This window comes from Schistocerca gregaria, chromosome 8 (assembly GCF_023897955.1).
Source record: "Schistocerca gregaria isolate iqSchGreg1 chromosome 8, iqSchGreg1.2, whole genome shotgun sequence".
Lineage (NCBI taxonomy): Eukaryota > Metazoa > Arthropoda > Insecta > Orthoptera > Acrididae > Schistocerca > Schistocerca gregaria.
The window spans coordinates 463,035,223-463,057,497 of record NC_064927.1 but is presented as its reverse complement, the minus strand read 5'-3'; the positions used below and the strand labels follow the sequence as shown (position 1 = coordinate 463,057,497).

The 22,275-nt window shown below is 44.4% G+C and overlaps 1 protein-coding gene across 1 annotated transcript in view; it reads right to left on the bottom strand.

Moving 5' to 3' along the window:
* Positions 1-17,980, bottom strand: part of LOC126284961 (uncharacterized) — a 171,524-nt gene extending 153,544 nt beyond the window's left edge. Inside the window, exon 1 of the mRNA XM_049984235.1 lies at positions 17,703-17,980. Within this exon, the coding sequence (XP_049840192.1) occupies positions 17,703-17,911 (209 nt within the window). The 5' untranslated portion in view covers positions 17,912-17,980. The remainder of the gene's footprint in view (positions 1-17,702) is intronic.
* Between the last annotated feature and the right edge of the window lie 4,295 nt (positions 17,981-22,275).

Sequence of the window (22,275 nt, the reverse complement as noted above, 5' to 3'; positions counted from 1 at the left end):
TAGCGTACCCCAACTTTTTTCAGAATCTCGAAGAGCTTGCACCATTTTATATTGTCGAACGCTTTTTCCAGGTCGACAAATCCTATGAACGTGTCTTGATTTTTCTTTAGCCTTGCTTCCATTATTAGCCGTAACGTCAGAATTGCCTCTCTCGTGCCTTTACTTTTCCTAAAGCCAAACTGACCGTCACCTAGCGCATTCTCAATTTTCTTTTCCATTCTTCTGTATATTATTCTTGTAAGCAGCTTCGATGCATGAGCTGTTAAGCTGATTGTGCGATAATTCTCGCACTTGTCAGCTCTTGCCAGACTTGGGAATTGTGTGGATGATGCTTTTCCGAAAGTCAGATGGTGTGTCGCCAGACTCATATATTCTACACACCAACTTGAATAGTCGTTTTGTTGCCACTTCCCCTAACGATTTTAGAAATTCTAATGGAATGTTATCTGTCCCTTCTGCCTTATTTGACCGTAAGTCCTCCAAAGCTCTTTTAAATTCCGATTCTAATACTGGATCCCCTATCTCTTCTAAATCTGCTCCTGTATCTTCTTCTATCAGATCAGACAGACTTCACCCTCATAGAGGCTTTCAATGTATTCTTTTCACCTGTCTGCTCTCTCCTCTGCATTTAACAGTGGAATTCCCGTTGCACTCTTAATGTTACCACCTTTGCTTTTAATGTCACCAAAGGTTGTTTTGACTTTCCTGTATCCTGAGTCTGTCCTTCCGACAATCATATCTTTTTCGATGCCTTCACATTTTTCCTGCAGCCATTTCGTCTTAGCTTCCCTGCACTTCCTATTTATTTCATTCCACAGTGGCTTGTATTTCTGTATTCCTGATTTTCCCGGAACATGTTTGTACTTCCTCCTTTCATCAATCAACTGAAGTATTTCTTCTGTTACCCATGGTTTCTTCGCAGCTACCTTCTTTGTACCTATGTTTTCCTTCCCAACGTCTGTGATGGCCCTTTTTAGAGACGTCCATTCCTCTGCAACTGTGTTGCCTACTGCGCTATTCCTTATTGCTGTATCTATAGCGTTAGAGAACTTCAAACGTATCTCGTCATTCCTTAGAACTTCCGTATCCCACTTCTTAGCGTATTGATTCTTCCTGACTAATGTCTTGAACTTCAGCCTACTCTTCATCACTACTATATTGTGATCTGAGTCTATGTCTGGTCCTGGGCACGCCTTACAATCCAGTATCTGATTTCGGAATTTCTGTCTGACCATGAAGTAATCTAATTGAAATCTTCCCGTATTTCCAGGCCTTTTCCAAGTACACCTCCTCCTCTTGTGATTCTTAAACAGGGTATTCGCTATTACTAGCTGAAACCTGTTACAAAACTCAATTAGTCTTTCTCCTCTTTCATTCCTTGTCCCAAGCCCATATTCTCCTGTAACCTTTTCTTCTACTCCTTCCCCTACAACTGCATTCCAATCGCCCATGACTATTAGATTTTCGTCCCCCTTTACATACTGCATTATACTTTCAATATCCTCATACACATGGTATGCATGTGAAATACTTAAGAGTAGTTTGGAATAACAATTTCTCTATTTCAGGAACTTTTGTGGGGAGAATTAAATGTCAGGCAGGTAATATTAAGGGGATCGTAGTAATCTTCAGTAGTGACCAACGGTCACAATGAAACCACGTGTAGCAATAAGTTGAAATACTTCCGAGTGCTTAAGTTAAGCTGAATTACTAGCGTGTGTTGGAAATATTTAAGAAAAGGCGTGTGCAGGACGAGTACTTCCACGTGGTGAATACTGTGTGAGTCTCAAGCTGTGTATGAGACGAAGGATAAAGAGAAGTACTCGTCCATGGTATCAGTTGAGGACTCGCGGGTGTGATGAGTATGTTCTTAATATTACTTTGCGTGTTTGTTGCCGGGTGACGCTTGATTCAAACTACACTCCTGGAAATGGAAAAAAGAACACATTGACACCGGTGTGTCAGACCCACCATACTCGATCCGGACACTGCGAGAGGGCTGTACAAGCAATGATCACACGCACGGCACAGCGGACACACCAGGAACCGCGGTGTTGGCCGTCGAATGGCGCTAGCTTCGCAGCATTTGTGCACCGCCGCCGTCAGTGTCAGCCAGTTTGCCGTGGCATACGGAGCTCCATCGCAGTCTTTAACACTGGTAGCATGCCGCGACAGCGTGGACGTGAACCGTATGTGCAGTTGACGGACTTTGAGCGAGGGCGTATAGTGGGCATGCGGGAGGCCGGGTGGACGTACCGCCGAATTGCTCAACACGTGGGGCGTGAGGTCTCCACAGTACATCGATGTTGTCGCCAGTGGTCGGCGGAAGGTGCACGTGCCCGTCGACCTGGGACCGGACCGCAGCGACGCACGGATGCACGACAAGACCGTAGGATCCTACGCAGTGCCGTAGGGGACCGCACCGCCACTTCCCAGCAAATTAGGGACACTGTTGCTCCTGGGGTATCGGCGAGGACCATTCGCAACCGTCTCCATGAAGCTAGGCTACGGTCCCGCACACCGTTAGGCCGTCTTCCGCTCACGCCCCAACATCGTGCAGCCCGCCTCCAGTGGTGTCGCGACAGGCGTGAATGGAGGGACGAATGGAGACGTGTCGTCTTCAGCGATGAGAGTCGCTTCTGCCTTGGTGCCAATGATGGTCGTATGCGTGTTTGGCGCCGTGCAGGTGAGCGCCACAATCAGGACTGCATACGACCGAGGCACACAGGGAAAACACCCGGCATCATGGTGTGGGGAGCGATCTCCTACACTGGCCGTACACCTCTGGTGATCGTCGAGGGGACACTGAATAGTGCACCATTCCTAGACCGGCAAGGGAACTTGCTGTTCCAACAGGACAATGCACGTCCGCATGTATCTCGTGCCACCCAACGTGCTCTAGAAGGTGTAAGTCAACTACCCTTGCCAGCAAGATCTCCGGATCTGTCCCCCATTGAGCATGTTTGGGACTGGATGAAGCGTCGTCTCACGCGGTCTGCACGTCCAGCACGAACGCTGGTCCAACTGAGGCGCCAGGTGGAAATGGCATGGCAAGCCGTTCCACAGGACTACATCCAGCATCTCTACGATCGTCTCCATGGGAGAATAGCAGCCTGCATTGCTGCGAAATGTGGATGTACACTGTACTAGTGCCGACATTGTGCATGCTCTGTTGCCTGTGTCTATGTGCCTGTGGTTCTGTCAGTGTGATCATGTGATGTATCTGACCCCAGGAATGTGTCAATAAAGTTTCCCCTTCCTGGGACAATGAATTCACGGTGTTCTTATTTCAATTTCCAGGAGTGTATAATACTCTGAGAGTGAAGCAAGGTGAGTCAGCCGTCTATCCAGCAACGCCACTTGGCTGGCATTGCACAGGAATACGTGCATATATCCTCCAGAGTTCATAGTAGGAAATAAAAGTTACGAAGTGGGTGAGTGTCGTGTGAAACTGGAATAATTACTAATTGAAGTGGGAAAGCTGAAAGTGATGTGATTATAACGTTGCGACTCTTTCTTTGTATTGTAGGTTGCCAGTGTGATGTATTTCATGAAATTTAAGTACGTGTGGTTGGCATGGGAGAGTAACAAGATGGTTTCAGAGGCAGTGGGTTGTGCATGTCCCTTTTTGTACCGCTTAGTCTGGAGGAAATTCTCGTAATGATGGGTGTGAGAGTCGAAGTGTGAGATATAGCAAAAGATCCACCATCCTATCCAGAAAGTGCACTGTAGCGTTAAATAATTACGAGACCATAAGGTAGAGAATCACCAATGTAAAGCCATGCCCACTGGGCGGAATTTCTCATGTGTTATTGTTCTAGGTTACAGAATTTGTGTGCTTTGGTTATAGAATTTATCAGAATAAATAAGATTGTGTAAAGAAAAAGATTGGTGGCCTTTCCTTTCGAATAGTATGTTGTCACGATACCCAGAATTTATAATGCGTGAGTCATTCATACTCAGTGCGATGGCCACGTTTTCATCAAAGCCGTTAAATTAGAACGAAAATGTGGTATTGCCAGTGCGTAGTGAACAGTCAGAGTTGTGTAAATTACAAATAGGTGTGCGTTTCCGTACCCGTTGGGTAATATACAAACAGGAGAATAACTTTTAACTTAATTGTGAGTACTAGAGTTCATGCCACTCGCTTGGCAGACCACTCATCTTGCAGGCCTGACTGCTTGATGCCACAGTATGAGCAAGGCATGTGGGTGCCACTCGACATAAATACATAGATCAGCACCTGAATACGATGAGCAGCTGGCCTGGTCAAAAGCTGTGCAGCTTTCACAGTGTTATCGGAGGCAACGGCCGTGAACCGCTTAAGCAGTAATCATGTCGGAAATGTCTCAGACAGCACATTAAAGTTTCTGTTGGCCGCGCGGTTTGAGATGCCATGCCACAGATTGCGCGGCCGCTCCCGCCTGATGTTCGAGTCCTCCCTCGGGTGTGGGTGTGTATTGTTCTTAGTGTAAGTTAGTTTAATTAGTGTGTAAGTCTAGGGACCGAAGACCCCAGCAGTTTGGTCCCTTAGGAATTCACGCAGATTTGATTTGATTTTTCTGTTTGCTGATCACGTTAACTTACAATGGGAAGACCTCAGAGACGGCCAACCGATTCGGCTCAAACGAAGGAATCTAAGATATTTCGAGTCAAGGCCCGAAAATCGCCCCTAAAGGTTGTGACAAAGAATCGACTCAGAATTGGCGGGATCGATAGATAATTGTAAATAGAGCATTTTTCATCATCACGTATGGGGTCCGAAAACGCATCGAGGTAAGAAACTTTTACAAATGTCACTTCTGTAACCACATGGTAAACGCTTTTCGGCGACTGCGCCGATAGCTCAACGGCCAAGGTAGCCGGCACGGAAGCTCAGTGTGTTCAGTCAGCGGGTTAGCCATGCTCTGTAATGAAAAAACTGACTGAATGGATCAATAATGAACTTCAACGGGCGTCGGGGGACGTACGCCACGAACAATTGCAACGAACTATAACCAACAAACTGAGGTTGCTCGTCATAACCTTTCGGGTGATTTTCCCTAAATTGCCGGAGTGTTGACCCAAAATATCTTAGGGGCCTTCGTTTTAGGTTGAACACAAGCGACCTGCCAAATTTGAGCCGAATCGGTTCGCCGTGTCTTAGGCCTTCCCCTTGTTAGTAGTGAAAGAAGTTGAGTGAACCACATACAATGTATCATATAGTGCAGACATAAGTTCATGGCTTGTAAAACATAAATTGATACTAAATCACAGTAAGAACAGTTTTCACAGTTTCTGACTCATAGTTGAATTAAAACTGACGTTTTGTGTACAAATGATGGTCTTATGATTAATGAGCCTGAAAAATCAAAATTCCTAGGTGTTCAGACAGATACTTGTTCAAAAAGTGAGTGCTGCTATGTTTAACGTTAGAACAGTGTCTGCAGTAAGTTATAGTCCAACACGAAAATTACTCAAGTTAAACCATTTTCATTCGTTCATGAAATGTGGCTTATATTCTGTGGTAATCCTTCCCATTCACAAAATAAGAATCAAACGAAAAAACTAGAAAGAACGAAACTCGTCTAGTTTGAAGGGGGAAACCAGATGGCGCTATGGTAGGTCCACTAGATGGCGCTGCCATAGGTCAAACGGATATCAACTGCGTTTTTTTTTAAACAGGAATCCAAATTTTTATTACATATTCGAGTAGTAAAGAAATATGAATGTTTTAATTGGACCACTTTTTTCGCTTTGTGATAGATGGCGCTGTAATAGTCACAAACGTATAAGTACGTGGTATCAAGTAACATTCCGCCAGTGCGGACGATATTTGCTTCGTGATACATTACCCGTGTTAAAATGGACCGTTTACCAGTTGCGGGAAAGGTCGATATCGTGTTGATGTATGGATATTGTGATGAAAATACCCAACGGGCGTGTGCTATGTATGCTGCTCGGTATCCAGGACGACATGGTCCTAGTGTCCGGACCGTTCGCCGGATAGTTAATGTATTTAAGGAAACAGGAAGTGTTCAACCGCATGTGAAACGTCATCCACGACCTGCACCAATAATGATGCCCGAGTAGGTGTTTTAGCTGCTGTCACGGCTAATCCACACATCAGTAGCAGACAAATTGCGCGGGAATCGGGAATCTCAAAAAGGTCGGTGTTGAGAATGCTACATCAACAACAATTGCACCCGTACCATATTTCTATGCACCAGGAATTCCATGGCGACGACTTTGAACGTCGTGTACAGTTCTGCCACTGGGCACAAGAGAAATTATGGGACGATGACAGATTTCTTGCATACGTTCTACTTAGCGACGAAGCGTCATTCACCAGCAGCGGTAACGTAAACCGCCATAATATGAACTACTGGGCAACGGAAAATCCACGATGGCTGCGACAAGTGGAACATCAGCGACCTTGATGGGTTAATGTATGTTGTGGCATTATGAGAGGAAGGATAATTGGCCCCCATTTTATCGATGGCAATCTAAATGGTGCAATGTATGCTGATTTTCTATGTAATGTTCTACCGATGTTACTACAAGATGTTTCACTGCGTGACAGAATGGCGATGTACTTCCAACATGATGGATGTCCGGCACATAGCTCACGTGCGGTTGAATCGGTATTGAATAGCATATTTCATGACAGGTGGATTGGTCGCACGTTCACCGGATCTGACGTCCCCGGATTTCTTTCTGTGGGGAAAGTTGAAGGATATTTGCTATCGTGAACCACCGACAACGCCTGACAACACGCGTCAGCTCATTGTCAATGCATGTGCGAACATTACGGAAGGCGAAATACTCGCTGTTGAGAGGAATGTCGTTACACGTATTGCCAAATGCATTGAGGTTGATGGACATCATTTTGAGCATTTATTGCATTAATGTGGTATTTGCAGGTAATCACGCTGTTACAGCATGCGTTCTCAGATATGATAGGTTCACAGAGGTACATGTATAACCATGGAACAACCGAAATAAAATGTTCAAACATACCTACGTTCTGAGTTTCGATTTTAAAAAAACCAACCAGTTATCACTTGTTCGTCTAAAACTGTGAGCCATATGTTTGCGACTATTACAGCGCCATTTACCACAAAGCGAAAAAAGTGGTCCAAATAAAACATTCATATTTCTTCACGTACTACACGAATATGTAATTAAAAAATGGGTGTTCCTATTTAAAAAGAACGCAGTTGATATACGTTTGAGTTATGGCAGCGCTATCTAGCGGGCCAACCACAGCGCCATCCGGTTTCCCCGTTCGAGCTAGACAAGCTTCATTCTTTCTAGTTTTTTCGTTTGACGATTATTTCGTGAGATATTTGTCCCGGTCACGATCAATGGACCACCCTGTATATATAGCTCAAAAACGGACTGTTTGGGTAACATGTGGTGTGAGTTCGCGTACCTCTTGTGTACCCATCTCAGACGTCTCAGAATTCTGACATTGTCCTCTCAATAAAATCTCTTTAACGGCGTTTGTTGTTAATTGTACAAGATTATTTCTAAAAATTAGCAGTTTTTACTCAGTTAATACTGGCCACAAATGAAAACTGCAAGTGAATCGCACCTCCCCACGTAGGTCGGTGTCAACAAAATATCCGCACTCAGAGGAGGAAGTTTGTGATTGAAATTTCGTGAGACGTTCTCGCCGCGACGAGAAATGCCTTTGTTTAATATGTCCACCCCAAATCCCTTATTTGAATTTTCTTGACGTATTCCGTTAATTCTGTCTGGTAAGGATCCCCCATTGTGCATCAGTATTCCAAAATTGTAAGGACAAGCATAATTAGGCAATCTCTTTAGTAGATCTGTTGCATCTTGTAAGTGTTTGGTTCGCCTTTCCCACAACATTTTTATGTGTTCTTTCCAAATTAAATTGTTCGTAATTGTACTTCCTATGTATTTACTTGACTTTAAGGTCTTCAGATTTCATTGATTCGGCGTGTAACCTATGTTTAACGGTTTAACGGTTTCCTTTTAGCACTCATGTGGATGACCCCACACTTTTCATTATTTAAGGACCACTGCCAATTTTCGTACCATACAGATCTCTTATCTAAATAGTTTTGCAATTGGGTTTGATCTTCTGTTGCTTACTTGACGATAAACGACAGTGTCATCTGCAAACAACCTAAGAGGGCTGCTCAGATTGTCTCCTAATTCGCTTACGTAGATAAGCAAGAGCAGATGATCTATAACACTGCCTTGGGGGACGCCAGAAATCGCTTCTGTTTTACTAGATGACTTTTCATCAATTGTTACGAACTGTGACCTCTCTGACACGAAATCACGAATCCTGTACTATAATAGAGACGATATTCCATCAGCGTGCAATTTCATTACAAGATGCTTATGAGGTACAGTGTCAAAAACCTTCTGGACACCTATAAATGCGGAATCAATTTGAAATAACTTGTCAATATTGCTTATCAGTTGGTGTGAGTAAAGAGCTAGTTGTGTTACAGAAGAACAATGTTTTCTAAATCAGCCTTGACCGTGTGTTAATAGATCGTTCTCTCCGAGGTAATTCATAATGAGCGAAACAATACATGTTCCAAAATCCAGCTACATATGACGTGGAGCTGTAATTTTGTGGAGTACTCCTTCTGACGGTCCTCGATGTTGGTACAAGGCCTGCCGTAGTGGCCGAACGCTTCTGGGCGCTACAGTCTGGAACCGCGGGACCGCTACTGTCGCAGGTTCGAATCCTACCTCGGGCATGGATGTGTGTGATGTCCTTAGATTAGTTAGGATTAAGTAGTCCTAAGTTCTAGGGAACTGATGACCTCAGAAGCTAAGTCCCATAGTGCTCAGAGCCATTAGATTTTTTGTTGGTGCAACCTGAGCAACTTTCCAGTCTTAGGGTACGATTCATGTAAATTTTGTTTAATATGTTATTAGCCTTTTATGATATTCACAGATGTACTGACTCTTTCTATGATCATGGGGATTTGCTCTGAGTTTTGTCAGCCGGAACTAGATCTAGATGCGTAAAATGAATAGTAAAGTAACGCCTGAAGTTCATCTTAGGAGAATGTGGAGGAAACCGTGTACCAACGCAGGTCTCACACATGAAGCGGCACGGGCTCAGCTGCGTTTGGTCTATCATATTTCGGGCTGTCGTGATGCACGGATATCTGATACTTCTCATCGATATCGATGACAACTTGAGTGCTTTGCAGCATCGGAAGAGCATCATTCAACTTGTTGTCCAGTCTTACATATAGCATTTCGGGGATGGTTTCATCTTTCCGAACGATTGAGGGCTTTCAAAATAACTACGGACCCTCCGACTCATCCAATCGGACAGATTTTAATTTATCATCAATTGATTTTTCTAGGTTACTCGTAATTTTTCAACTTCCCCTTTCACAGCGGAAACTATTTCATTTCGCATTGTACCCATATCAGCCCGAGTTGTACTGATATTGTTTGCCATTCCCTGGATCATTTGCATTAGGTGAGACATCCTATCTCCCCCACAATGATTTCCCTTCCCTGAATTCTTACTAGTTACACTTTCGCCCTCCGATTTCGGACTATTCGGCTCACTTCCGTTTTCGCGAGATCTATAAGTGGAGTTCGAAAGTCAGAGTAAAACATTGTCTCACTATTAGCGCAGGCACTTAACTGATCTGAGATGGTTCCGTCTGCCATGGTGATGCCGTCGGTTGTAGTGGAAGACGACAATGCAGACTGCTGTGGAGTACTCGAAGAAGCTGCCGTCGTACTGCTGTTGATCTGCGTCAACCACTGAAATCGACTGAAGTAATTGTAGCTGCTGCCGGTTACCCAGTGTTCCAACCGTCTCCGACATCGCTCTCCGTTAAACGCGCTGACCGCTACTGTTCCCTGCACTCAACTTATTTACACTCTGAGCCTCCACGCAAATTGCCTTTAACGTGATAGATTAGGACCTCTATCGATAGAATGTGTTAAATGTGAGAATTACTGCGTAATTTCACTATTTCGAGAAACCTGCTTGCGAAAACAACCGATCTGTGTTTTGTAAGAGGTTCACTCTACAGAGGTCTCTACTGGCTTTACAAAGGTTTTTACGCTGTATAACAGAGAGCAAAGGAAATACCACTTTGCAGGGCACAAATCTCGGACGAGAAAATACAAATTGCGGGCTTTCAAAAAACTACGCACCCTCCGACTCAGAGTTGCAATATTAAAAGTTTTGGATGGTTTCGTTATCTAGGGGCTGAGATACCTAGTTGCCGCATTACAAGCCAAATACTGCTGCGTCTACAGTATACAATTTAAATAGACATATGTATCGAATGGTCGAAGGTTCCTGTCACTCGGCAATTGCGAATTTTGAACGTAATACACAGGGTGTTACAAAAAGGTACGGCCAAACTTTCAGGAAACATTCCTCACACACAAAGAAAGAAGATATGTTATGTGGACATGTGTCCGGCAACGCTTATTTTCCATGTTAGAGATAATTTTATTACTTCTCTTCAAATCACGTTAATCATGGAATGAAAACACACAGCAACAGAACGTACCAGCGTGGCTTCAAACACTTTGTTACAGGAAATGTTCAAAATGTCCTCCGTTATCGAGGATACATGCATCCACCCTTACTTTTCATGTTAGAGCTCATTTTATTACTTCTCTTCAAATCACATTAATCATGAAATGGAAACACACAGCAGCAGAACGTACCAGCGTGACTTCAAACACTTTGTTACAGGAAATGTTCTAAATGTCCTTCGTTAGCGAGAATAAATGCGTCCACTCTCCGTCGTATGGAATCCCTGATGCGCTGATGCAGCCCTGGAGAATGGGGTATTGTATCACAGCCGTCCACAATACGACCAAGAAGAGTCTCTACATTTGGTACCAGCGTTGCTTAGACAAGAGATTTCAAATGCCCCCATGAATGAAAGTCAAGAGGGTTGAGGTCAGGAGAGCGTGGAGGCCGTGGAATTGGTCCGCCTCTACCAATCCATCGGTCACCGAATCTGTTGTTGAGAAGCGTAAGAACACTTCGACTGAAATGTGCAGGAGCTCCATCGCGCACGAACCACATGTTATGTCGTACTTGTAAAGGCACATGTTCTAGCAGCACAGGTAGAGAGTATCCCGTATGAATTCATGATAACGTGCTCCATTGAGTGAAGGTGGAAGAACATGGGGCCCAATAAAGACATCACCAACAATGCCTGCCCAAACGTTCACAGAAAGTCGGTGTTGATGACGTGATTACACAACTGCGTGCGGATTCTCGTCAGCCCATACATGTTGATTGTAAAAATTTACAATTTGATCAAGTTGGAATGAAGCCTCATCCGTAAAGAGAAAATTTGGACTGAAATGAGGATTGACACATTGTTCGATGAACCATTCGCAGAAGTGTACCCGTGGAGGCCAATCAGCTGCTGATAGTGCCGGCACACGCTGTACATGGTACGGAAACAACTGATTCTCCCGTAGAACTCTCCATACAGTGACGTGGTCAACGTTACCTTGTACAGCAGCAACTTCTCTGACGCTGACGTTAGGGTTATCGTCAACTGCACGAAGAATAGCCTCGTCCATTGCAGCTGTCCTCGTCGTTCTAGGTCTTCCCCAGTCGCGAGTCATAGGCCGGAATGTTTCGTGCTCTCTAAGACTCCGATCAATTGCTTCGAACGTCTTCCTGTCGGGACACCTTCGTTCTGGAAATCTGTCTCGATACAAACGTACCGCTCCACGGCTATTGCCCCGTGCTAATCCATACATCAAATTGCTATCTGCCAACTCCGCATTTGTAAACATTGCACTGACTGCAAAACCACGTTCGTGATGAACACTAACCTGTTGATGCTACGTACTGATGTGCTTGATGCTATAACTGTAGAGCAATGAGTCGCATGTCAACACAAGAACCGAAGTCAACCTTCCTTCAATTGGGCCAACTGGCGGTGAATCGAGGAAGTACAGTACATAGTGACGAAACTAAAATGAGCTCTAACTTGGAAATTTAGCGTTTCCGGACACATGTCCACATAACATCTTTTCTTTATTTGTGTGTGAGGAACGTTTCCTGAAAGTTTGGCCGTACCTTTTTGTAGCAACCTGTACACATCTATAAATAAAAGATTACAATTAAATAAAATTTGCAGGCTCTATCTTAAAGACTTTAAATGATGAGTACAATATTATAAGTACATTTGAGAATGCAGTATATTACGGCTAATCATATATTGATGTCGATGGTCCAGCAGTTAAATAAAATATTAGCTGAATAACAGAGGAACAATAGATTAGTTATGAACAACAACATAGCTCGTGAAAAATTCGCTTCAAACGCACACCAAATCTTCACTGCAGAAGCCACGGAAATCACGCAAGAGCACAGGTCGGCAGTCCGAAATATTTCTATCTCTCGCTGTCACGCGCAGACTGCACGAGCGCTGTGATTGGTTAGAGCGCTCACGCCATGTCTTCATGCCAACACACAGTCACAGTCATAATGAGACATATGTAAGCACATACGAAATACTGAACTTACATTTAACTACTCGATATTAAATGATTATTCCTACGGCTGGACCATAAACCCGCTCTAGCACACATTATTAAATACTTAAACAATTAAATAAACATATAGCAAAAGAAAATAAGAGAAAGGTAAGCCAGGAGTCTAATATCTCTGTGCTTTCTAAAACACAGTAAATAATTTACCGGTGTCTTCATCAGTATCATACATCGGATATTGACAAAAGACGTAGATGAATCAATATGTTTATATGCACGCTGCTTCGTGTAACCGTGGAGCACTTATGGCCTGATGAGATCGCTAGTAATCGGCTAATTTGACCTCCGATAACTCATGTACTATTTACGTTACGTGCCTGTAAGTCATACTGATTTAGGTTTACACTGATAGCTTTCTAAAGACACGGCGATTGTCGAAATCGGATGAATCGTTTATACCGGGTGATCAAAAAGTCAGTATAAATTTGAAAACTTAATAAACCACACAATAATGTAGATAGAGAGGTACAAATTGACACACATGCTTGGAATGACACGAGGTTTTCTTAGAACCAAAAAAAAAAAAAAACCATATTGCTAGACGCGTGAAAGATCTCTTGCGCGCGTCGTTTGGTGATGATCGTGTGCTCAGCTGCCACTTTCGTCATGCTTGGCCTTCCAGGTCCCCAGACCTCAGTCTGTGCTATTATTGGCTTTGGGGTTACCTGAAGTCGCAAGTGTATCGTGATCGACCGGCATCTCTAGGGATGCTGAAAGACAACTTCCGACACCAATGCCTCACCATAACTCCGGACATGCTTTACAGTGCTGTTTACAACATTATTACTCGACCACAGCTATGGTGGACATATTGAGCATTTCCTGTAAAGAACATCATCTTTGCTTTGTCTTACTTTGTTATGCTAATTGTTGATTATCTCATCAGATGAAGCGCCATCTGTATTTGAACTTTTGTTTTGTTTTGGTTCTAATGAACCCCCATGTCATTCTAAGCATGTGTGTCAATTTGTACCTCTCTATCTACATTATTCCGTGATTTATTCAGTTTTCAAATTTTTACTGACTTTTTGATCACCCGGTAATTTGGAAACTCGTTGCTGGGTGATACTTATATAATATATATCTAATAAAGATATTGAAAATCTGACTTCACCATCAGAATCGTCGTGCAAATAATAATAATAATGTATGTTTCGCTTTTTTTTTTTTTTTTTTTGAGGTATCATGATTCACGTCGCTACCATTAATTTCTATACGAACTCTCAAACGTCTGCCATTAAGGCTTCACAAAGTCCGCCATCTTCGGCTCTCCCGACGTGTCTCCTTCATCGACACAATGCACCGTCCTTGTCACAGCGGAATCCCCAGCCACGCGGCCGATGGACCACGTGCTCCGGACGTTGTCAGGCACCACGCGCCTTGCCAAACGGCCCGAGCGCTGGCCGCCAACTCTGAACTTAGAATATTTTCAGGGCGCCACAGCTCGCCCGTTACCTCAGACGATATTGCACGAGAATGTTGTAGCCTGCCCACAAACATCTTCGTGCAGGATGCAGGAATCAAGGGAGTGAAACAGGTAGTGGTGTCTGTTAACATGGAACCGAATGAGACTATTGACACCAATTGAAACTCTGCGTGCCTCTTTGCAGGTTCCAGCCCCAAACTCTGGATGATCACAGGAAGACCGCTGCAGAAGAGGAGCAGGCTGGGATAGCGCATCTGGACCATCTCCTGAACAACATGCTGAGGAGTATCCAAGCGCTGCGGTCGCAGGTTCGAATCCTGCCTCGGACGTGGATGTCTGTAATGTCCTTAGCTTAGTTAGGTTTAAGTAGTTCTAAGTTCTGGGTGAACCATAGTGGTCACAGCCATTTGAACCATTTTTGAGGTATCGAAGCATGCTAGAAGGCACGAGGTAATAAATATTGTGGAGCTACAGCTGCTGACAAATTGAATGTAAACCCGTTCTTGTTCTCAGATATGAGCGGTTCCAAATCTTTTCGTTACTATAAAAAACTGTTACATAAGCTGCCACCCGTGCTCCCTATGTCGTGGTTCAAATGCCGTATTAACGTAGGGAGTGTGGACGGGTCATCTCCGGGTGCTGACTGGCTCCCCAATGCGTTTTAGACCATGACCTACATGACTGAAATCGTCGCTAGCCAGTGTACCGACTCAATCATTTTATTTGAGGGAAATTCAAATGGTTCAAATGGCTCTGAGCACTATGGGACTTAATATCTGAGATCATCAGTCCCATTGAACTTAGAACTGCTTAAACCTAACTAACCTAAGGACATCACACACATCCATGTCAGACGCAGGATTTGAACCTGCGACCGTAGTGATCGCACTGTTCCAGACTGAAGTGCCCAGAACCGGTCGGCCACAGCGGCCGGTAGAGAAATTCAGAACATTTGGCTGCCCTAAGCGCATTCACATTATCTTCCATGGCGAGGTCCATCTTTGCAACAACGACACCATGCAGGGCGGTAAAGATGGGCCCAACAACATGTCAAATGGACCGCTCACGATTGGCATCACGTTCTCTTCACCGATGAGTGTAGAATATGCCTTGAACCGGACAATCGTCGGAGACGTGTTTGGAGGCAGCCCGGTCAGGCTGAACGCCTCTGGCACACTGTCCAGCGAATGCAGCAATGTGGAGGTTCCCCACTGTCTTGGGGTTTGCATTATGAGGGGCCGACGTACGCCGCTGGTGGTCATGGGATAAGATAAGTGAATGCCATCCTCCGATTGATGGTGGAACCATATTGGCAGCATATTAGGGACACATTCGTCTTCATGGAAGACAATTCTCACCCCCATCATGCACATCTTATGACTTCCTTCGGGATAACGACATCGCTCGACTAGAGTGGCCAGCATGTTATACAGACATGAACCCTATCGATCATGCGTGGGGTAGATTGAAATGGGCTGTTTATGGACGACGTGACGCACCAACTACTCTGAGGGATCAACGCCGAAACGCCGCGAAGGAGTGGAACAATCTGGACCAACATTGCTTTGATGAACTTGTGGATAGTATGCGACGACGAATACAAGCATGAATAAATCCAAGAGGATGTGCTACTGGGTATTAGAGGTACCGGTGTGTACAGCAATCTGGAACCCCACCTCTGAAGGCCTCGCTGTATGGTGGTGCAACGTGCAATGTGTGGTTTTCATGAGCAATAAAAAGGTCGGAAATTATGTTTACGTTAGTCTCTATTCCAATTCTCTGTAGAGGTTCCGGAACTGAGGTGATGCAAAACTTTTTTCATGTGTGTACTAATGTTGATCACGTTTCTGTCATGAACCAAGATGCGCGAATCTAAGTCATGTTGCCTCCAATTGGGACGCAGGAAGCGTGGCATTTAGAGGTTTGGACTGATCCGGAGAGCGTATTGGTAATGGGGTATGTTTCCGATGAGCGGCAATTCCAGGTAAGAGTCCCGGTCGGTCAGACACAAATCACATGTCCCACAAGTAGGTAGCATTTCAATTCCTAACAGATCTCAAGTAGACGAATTCGTTATGTATGTGACATTTCTGAAGAAAGTTATGGACTCTCTTCCACATCTAGTTCAATTCATTATTAAGGAGAGACGTGATGTGACAAAGTATTGGAGTCCATTCCTCTGTGAGGAGGGACTAGGTGGCGGGGATGAGCGGGGGAGCGACCTATGTGTTGTCTGGTGTCCTTATTAACAAATGTTAGTCTCGGAAAAAGACAAAATCAGATGATGGCGCACACAACTGTTTTGAGAAGAGTATTAGTCATGGTGAAAAGTATTTAAACCGACAAACTCAGGGAGACTGTCAGGGAGGTCAAAACAAATATTTTTCCTTAATGTCATTTTTTCCTATGAGGAGTATTTAAACCGGTAGAGGAAGATTTCTCTGGCGGCAAATTAATTAAACCAGCAACCAATTTTCCAGTTTTTCATGGCCAAGAGACAACACATCAACACAACCCAATTTCAGTTAAAGTAGATTTTCAAACATGTCTCCACTGACACGTAAGCAAAGGTTATACTGTCGGATCAAGTTCTGTCCGACACGGGCAAAAACATCAGGAGTGTCCTGAATTGTTCCGCGCACAAAAAAGTGTGGATCGAGCGAGCCATGGTACAGGACCACCTGTGCCAGTCCACGTGTCTAGGAGCCGTCGGTCCAGGAATTAACGCAAACGACGACTGAAATGTGCCGGCGCCCCGTCATGTTGGAACCACATGCGTTGTCTTGTAGGGAGCGGGACGTCTTCCAGCAATTCTGGCAATTCTCTAGCGAGGAAACGGCCTAGGTAGCAGATACAGCCCAATTAAACAGTCCCCAACAACACCGACCCACACATTAACGAAGAACCACACTTGATGATCGCTAGTAACTGTGACATGTGGGTTATCCTCACTCCAAATATGGTAATTGTGCATGTTGAAGACTCCATCATGCCCGAACGTTGCTTCATCGGTAAACAACACAGAGGATGGAAATGTGGGATGGATTTCACTCTGTTCCAGGTACCACTGGGAAAACTGTGCTCTGGATGGATAATTAACTGGTTCCAGGTTGTGGACACGCTGTAAGTGAAATGGACGTAACAATTGCTCTCGAAAGACTGTTCTTACACTCGTATGATTCGTCCCCATTTTACGTGCAATTTCACGAGTGCTCATTGAAGGATCCCGCTCCACATGCTGCAAGACAGCTTCCTCAAATTGCAGCGTTCTTACCGTGCGACGGCGTCCCTGTCCAGGTAATCTGCTAAATGATCCGGTGCCACGCAGACATCGGTACACAGCAGCAAACGTCGTATGATGCGGGCTAGGGCGATTATGATATTGTTGTTGATAAACCCGCTGTGCAGCTCGTTCGTTGTGGTGCGCTACTTAGTACGCACCAGCCGTATCAGTGTACTCACTCCAAGCGTATCGCTCCACTAGCAAACAGAGACAGTGCACTACTACACTGGTGGACAGCAGTTGCCTACAACTGAACAGTGTAATACGCCCTCTAACAACTGAAGATCGCAATACGGCCTCCACCGGCTTAAATAATCCTCATAGGAAAAGATGACATTAGGGAAAAATATTTGTTTTGATGTCCCCTACCACCTCCCAAAGTTTGTCGGTTTAAATACTTTTCACCCTGAATGTAGGCTGAGTGAGTGTGGCCTCTAGTGGCGTACGTACCCCTGTAGAGAGCAGGAGTCGATGCAGTCAGCCGGGATGCGGCAGACGAGGTTACAGGCGAGTTCGTTGGCCTCTGCCACGGAGAGTTCGCGGATCGCCGCCACGACGCCACCGCAGCCCTCGTCGCCTGTGGCCCACCGACCTTCCAGTTCAGGCTCAGGCAGTTCCAGGCCGGAGTTGACCGGCACCAGCCGTGCCACTGCTGCCATCCAGGCGGGTGGCGGCTCAGGCGCCAGGCAGATTTCGAACAGGCTGTAGACTCCTATGAAACGTCTTTCACTCACCTAGAGGTATTACAGGAGGGAGCAGTGGAACGAGTTACGTCAGAATATGAGTTTGGTAGCAGGAACTAGAGAGGAGAAAGTCTGACAGATTTCTGCAATAAACATGTTAGTACGCTACTGGCCATTAAAACTGCTACACCACGAAGATGACGGGCTACAGACGCGAAATTTAACCGACAGGAAGAAGACGCTGTCATACGCAAGTGATTAGCTTTTCAGAGCATTCGCGCAACGTTGGCGCCGGTGGTGACACCTACAACGTGCTGACATCATTAAAGTTTCCAACCGATTTCTCATACGAAAACAGCAGTTGACCGGCGTAGCCTGCTGATACGTTGCTGTGGTGCCTCGTGTAAGGAGGAGAAAGGCGTACCATCACGTTTCCGACTCTGATAAAGGTCGGATCGTAGCCAATCGCGATTACGGTTTATCGATAGCGATATTGCTGCTCGCGTTGGTCGAGATCCACTGACTGTTAGCAGAATTTGGAATCGGTGGGTTCAGGAGGGTAATACGGAACGCCGTGCTGGATCCCAAAGGCCTCGTATGACTAGCAGTCGAGATGACAGGCATCTTATCCGCATGGCTGTAACGGATCGTGCAGCCACGTCTAGATCCCTGAGTCAGCAGATCGGGACGTTTGCAAGACATCAACCATCTGCACGAACAGTTCGACGACGTTTGCAGCAGCGTGCACTATCAGCTCGGAGACCATGGGTGCGGTTACCCTTGACGCTGCATCACAGACAGGAAAGCCGGCGATGGTGTACTCAACGACGAACCTGGGTGAACGAATGGGAAAACATCATTTTTTCGGATGAATCCATGTTCTGTTTACAGCATCATGATGGTCGCACATTGGAAACGTGTATTCGTCATCGCCTTACTGGGGTATCACCCGGTGTGATGGTATGGGGTGCCATTGGTTACACGTCTCATTCACCTCTTGTTCGCATTGACAGCACTTTGAACAGTGGACGTTACATTTCAGATGTGATACGACCCGTGGCTCTACCCTTTGTTCGATCCCGGCGAAACTCTACATTTCAGCAGGATAACGCACGACCGCATGTTGCAGGTCCTATTCGAGCCTTTCTGGATACGGAAAATGTTCGACTGCCTTGGCCAGCACATTCTCCAGATCTCTCACCAATCGAAAACGTCTGATGAATGGCCGCCGATCAACTGGCTCGTCACAATACGCCAGTCACTAACCTTGATGAACTGTGGTATCTTGTTGAAGCTTCATGTGCAGTTGTACCGGTACACGGCATCCAAGCTCTGTTTGACTCAATGCCCAGGCGTATCTAGGCCGTTATTGCGGCCAGAGGTGGTTGTTCTGGGTACTGATTTCTCATGACCTATGTACCCAAATTGCGTGAAAATGTAATCATATATCAGTCCTAATATAATATGTTTCTCGAATGAATACCGGTTTATCATCTGCATTTCTTCTTGGTGTAACAATTTTAATGGCCAATAGTGTAATATATAATACTCTGTTCAAGAATCTCAAGAGGTGGAAATATATAGGGAAAAGGCCGAGAGTTTAGGGAAGATACCAACTAGAGTATGTAAAGGTCAGCCAGATTCCTAAATCAGACACTGGATCGTAAAGAGTACTGTTGCGTCCTTTGCTACTGAATTCAATAAATCGAACATAACGTAGAGAAAAAGTAACATTAAAAATTAAACAATATTTTTAAACGTGTAACAATGAACAAACTTTGACGCAGGGACATTGTGTAGTTATGACAAATATAAATTACATGAAAGACAATCAAAGAGGTGTAGATGCAAGAAGACACACAAGAATCACTGCCACTGTGAGCAGAGTATAAAAGCAAATCAAATTCTTTGTTGATCTTTATTGCTCGTTTGTTATTGATCGTGTTGCTCGTATGTCGTATCGAGCTACTTTTATTTCTTTTGTTATAATGGTAAATGTATCATGGATATACATTTTAAAGCAACACAGCGTACAGGTATTCAATAATTAGATAATAAACTCCATTTGCCTCTCATCTGAGATTTTCCAGCAATTTAGCTCAGGTGCTGCGGAGTCGAAAAGGATTATCGCTAACCGCCAGTTGATCCGCCACCACGCGGAATTTTTAAATTTCCGTGTATTTAGAATCAACAGCGTGTAACGTCGGTAAAGCATATCGTCCTATTTCCATGTATTCTACTATAATTTTTTTCCTTATTTTGTTACCTGAAGATATGACATTTCTGTGTCTTTTATATATTGTAATTGTTTTACAATTTGAATATATATATTTATCCATTTTTGTCGATGTATAATTGGTGAGTTTTGTAAGTATTATTTGTATTTTTACGCTGGCTGGAGTAGTGCAGTGGAGCAGATGTGTTGTGTGACGCTCCCGCGAGTTGCCGCGCTTTCGGGGTTTGGCAGCATGTAATTGCGCTCGACTTGCTATGATAGTTTCTGGCACGGTGTCGAGGACGGGAAGCATTAGCTGGCACACATCAAGAGCCCGTTTCGCCTGGTGACCGTGTCGAGAAGAAGGCGAGCCAACATCCAGCTTCTGCAACAACGACGGCCGACAATGAGTGACTGTCGCCAACTCTCGATCGACGGCTTCAAACCTTCAATCAACCAACAAGGAAGACTGGAAGCACGTAAAGTTTTAGAACTGTATGGCAGACCTCAGCTTTCCAAACTTTTACATCACATAAATACAGCAACTTAGCATTGTCCAAATTGCATTACCAAGCAGGGTCCCTTCCTTTTCTGGAATGAACCCGAGTGTCGTTGAAATTCAAACGCCAGCATTAAAGTAATATCATTCCAAAGTTCAGTTAAAGTAGTCATAGCTGGCTACAATATTTAGATTACACAAGCAGAAATCAAGAGTGCGAGTTTTGTAACCATATTTTAGCTTACCTGTGACTGCAGCTCAGCTTGGAACATAGTATATTTTACTATTGTTAATAGTTCAGAATCATTTAATTCAAGTTCAAAGTTAAATCCCTTATTTCTAAATTGCGTAGATTGAAGTACCTTTTGAAATGATTGTTGAAGTAGTCCATGACTAACCTTATTTTATTGAATTTCGTAGTGCTTCAGAAACAAAGTTCACTATTAATTTCAGTCACTGAATTAACTTTCAATTTTCAGGTTTTATTAATTCTTTTGCTAAATTAAGTTAGAGTGTAGCCAAATTTATTACTTCTGACAAACATTCGGTTTTCACATAACACGTGCCAACCTTCAGTTGCCACGCTTTTAGTGTTAATTATATGTGCATTAATCTTTCATTTTTAGTTATTATTGTAGTTGTCCATAGGACTGGCGACCGTAATTTCCCCAAATCTCAAATATCTAATTAACGCCAATTAATTGATAACGTAACGACCGCACACTTACTTTCTTTATTAATTTTACCCTTTTCTCAAAATTAGTTTCCCCCCTAAGAGCCATGGACCTCACCGTTGGGGGGGGGGGGGGGGGGGGGGGTAGGCTTGAGTGCTTCAGCGATACAGATAGTCGTACCGTAGGTGCAACCGCAACGAAGGGGTATCTGTTGATAGGCCACACAAACGTGTGGTTCGTGGAGAGAGTCAGCAGCCTTTTCAGTAGTTGCAGGGCAACAGTCTGGATGAATGACTGATCTGGCCTTGTAACACTAACCAAAACGGCCTTGCTCCTGTGGTACTGCAAACGGCTGAAAGCAAAGAGAAACTACAGCCGTAATTTCTCCCGAGGGCATGCAGATTTACTGTGTGATTAAATGATGATGGCGTCCTCTTGGGTAAAATATTCCGGAGGTAAAATAGTCCCCATTCGGATCTCCGGGCGGGCACTACTCAAGATGACGTCGTTATCACGAGAAAGAAAACTGGCGTTCTACGGACCAGAGTATGGAATGTCAGATCCCTTAATCGGGCAGGTAGGTTAGAAAATTTAAAAAGTGAATGGATAGGTTAATGTTAGATATAGTGGGAGTTAGTGGAGTTCGGTGGCAGGAGGAACAAGACTTTTGGTCAGGTAAATACAGGGTTATAAAAACAAAATAAAATAGGGGTAATGCAGGAGTAGGTTTAATAATGAATTAAAAAAAGGAGTGCGGATAAGCTGCAACAAACAGCATAGTGAATGCATTATTGTGGCCAATATAAAGGCCACGCCTACTACAGTAGTACACGTTTGTATGCCAACTAGCTCTGCAGATGATGAAGAAATTGATGAAATGTAGGATGAGATAAAAGAAATTGTTCAGGTAGTGAAGGGAGATGAAAATTTAATAGTCATGGGTGACTGGAAT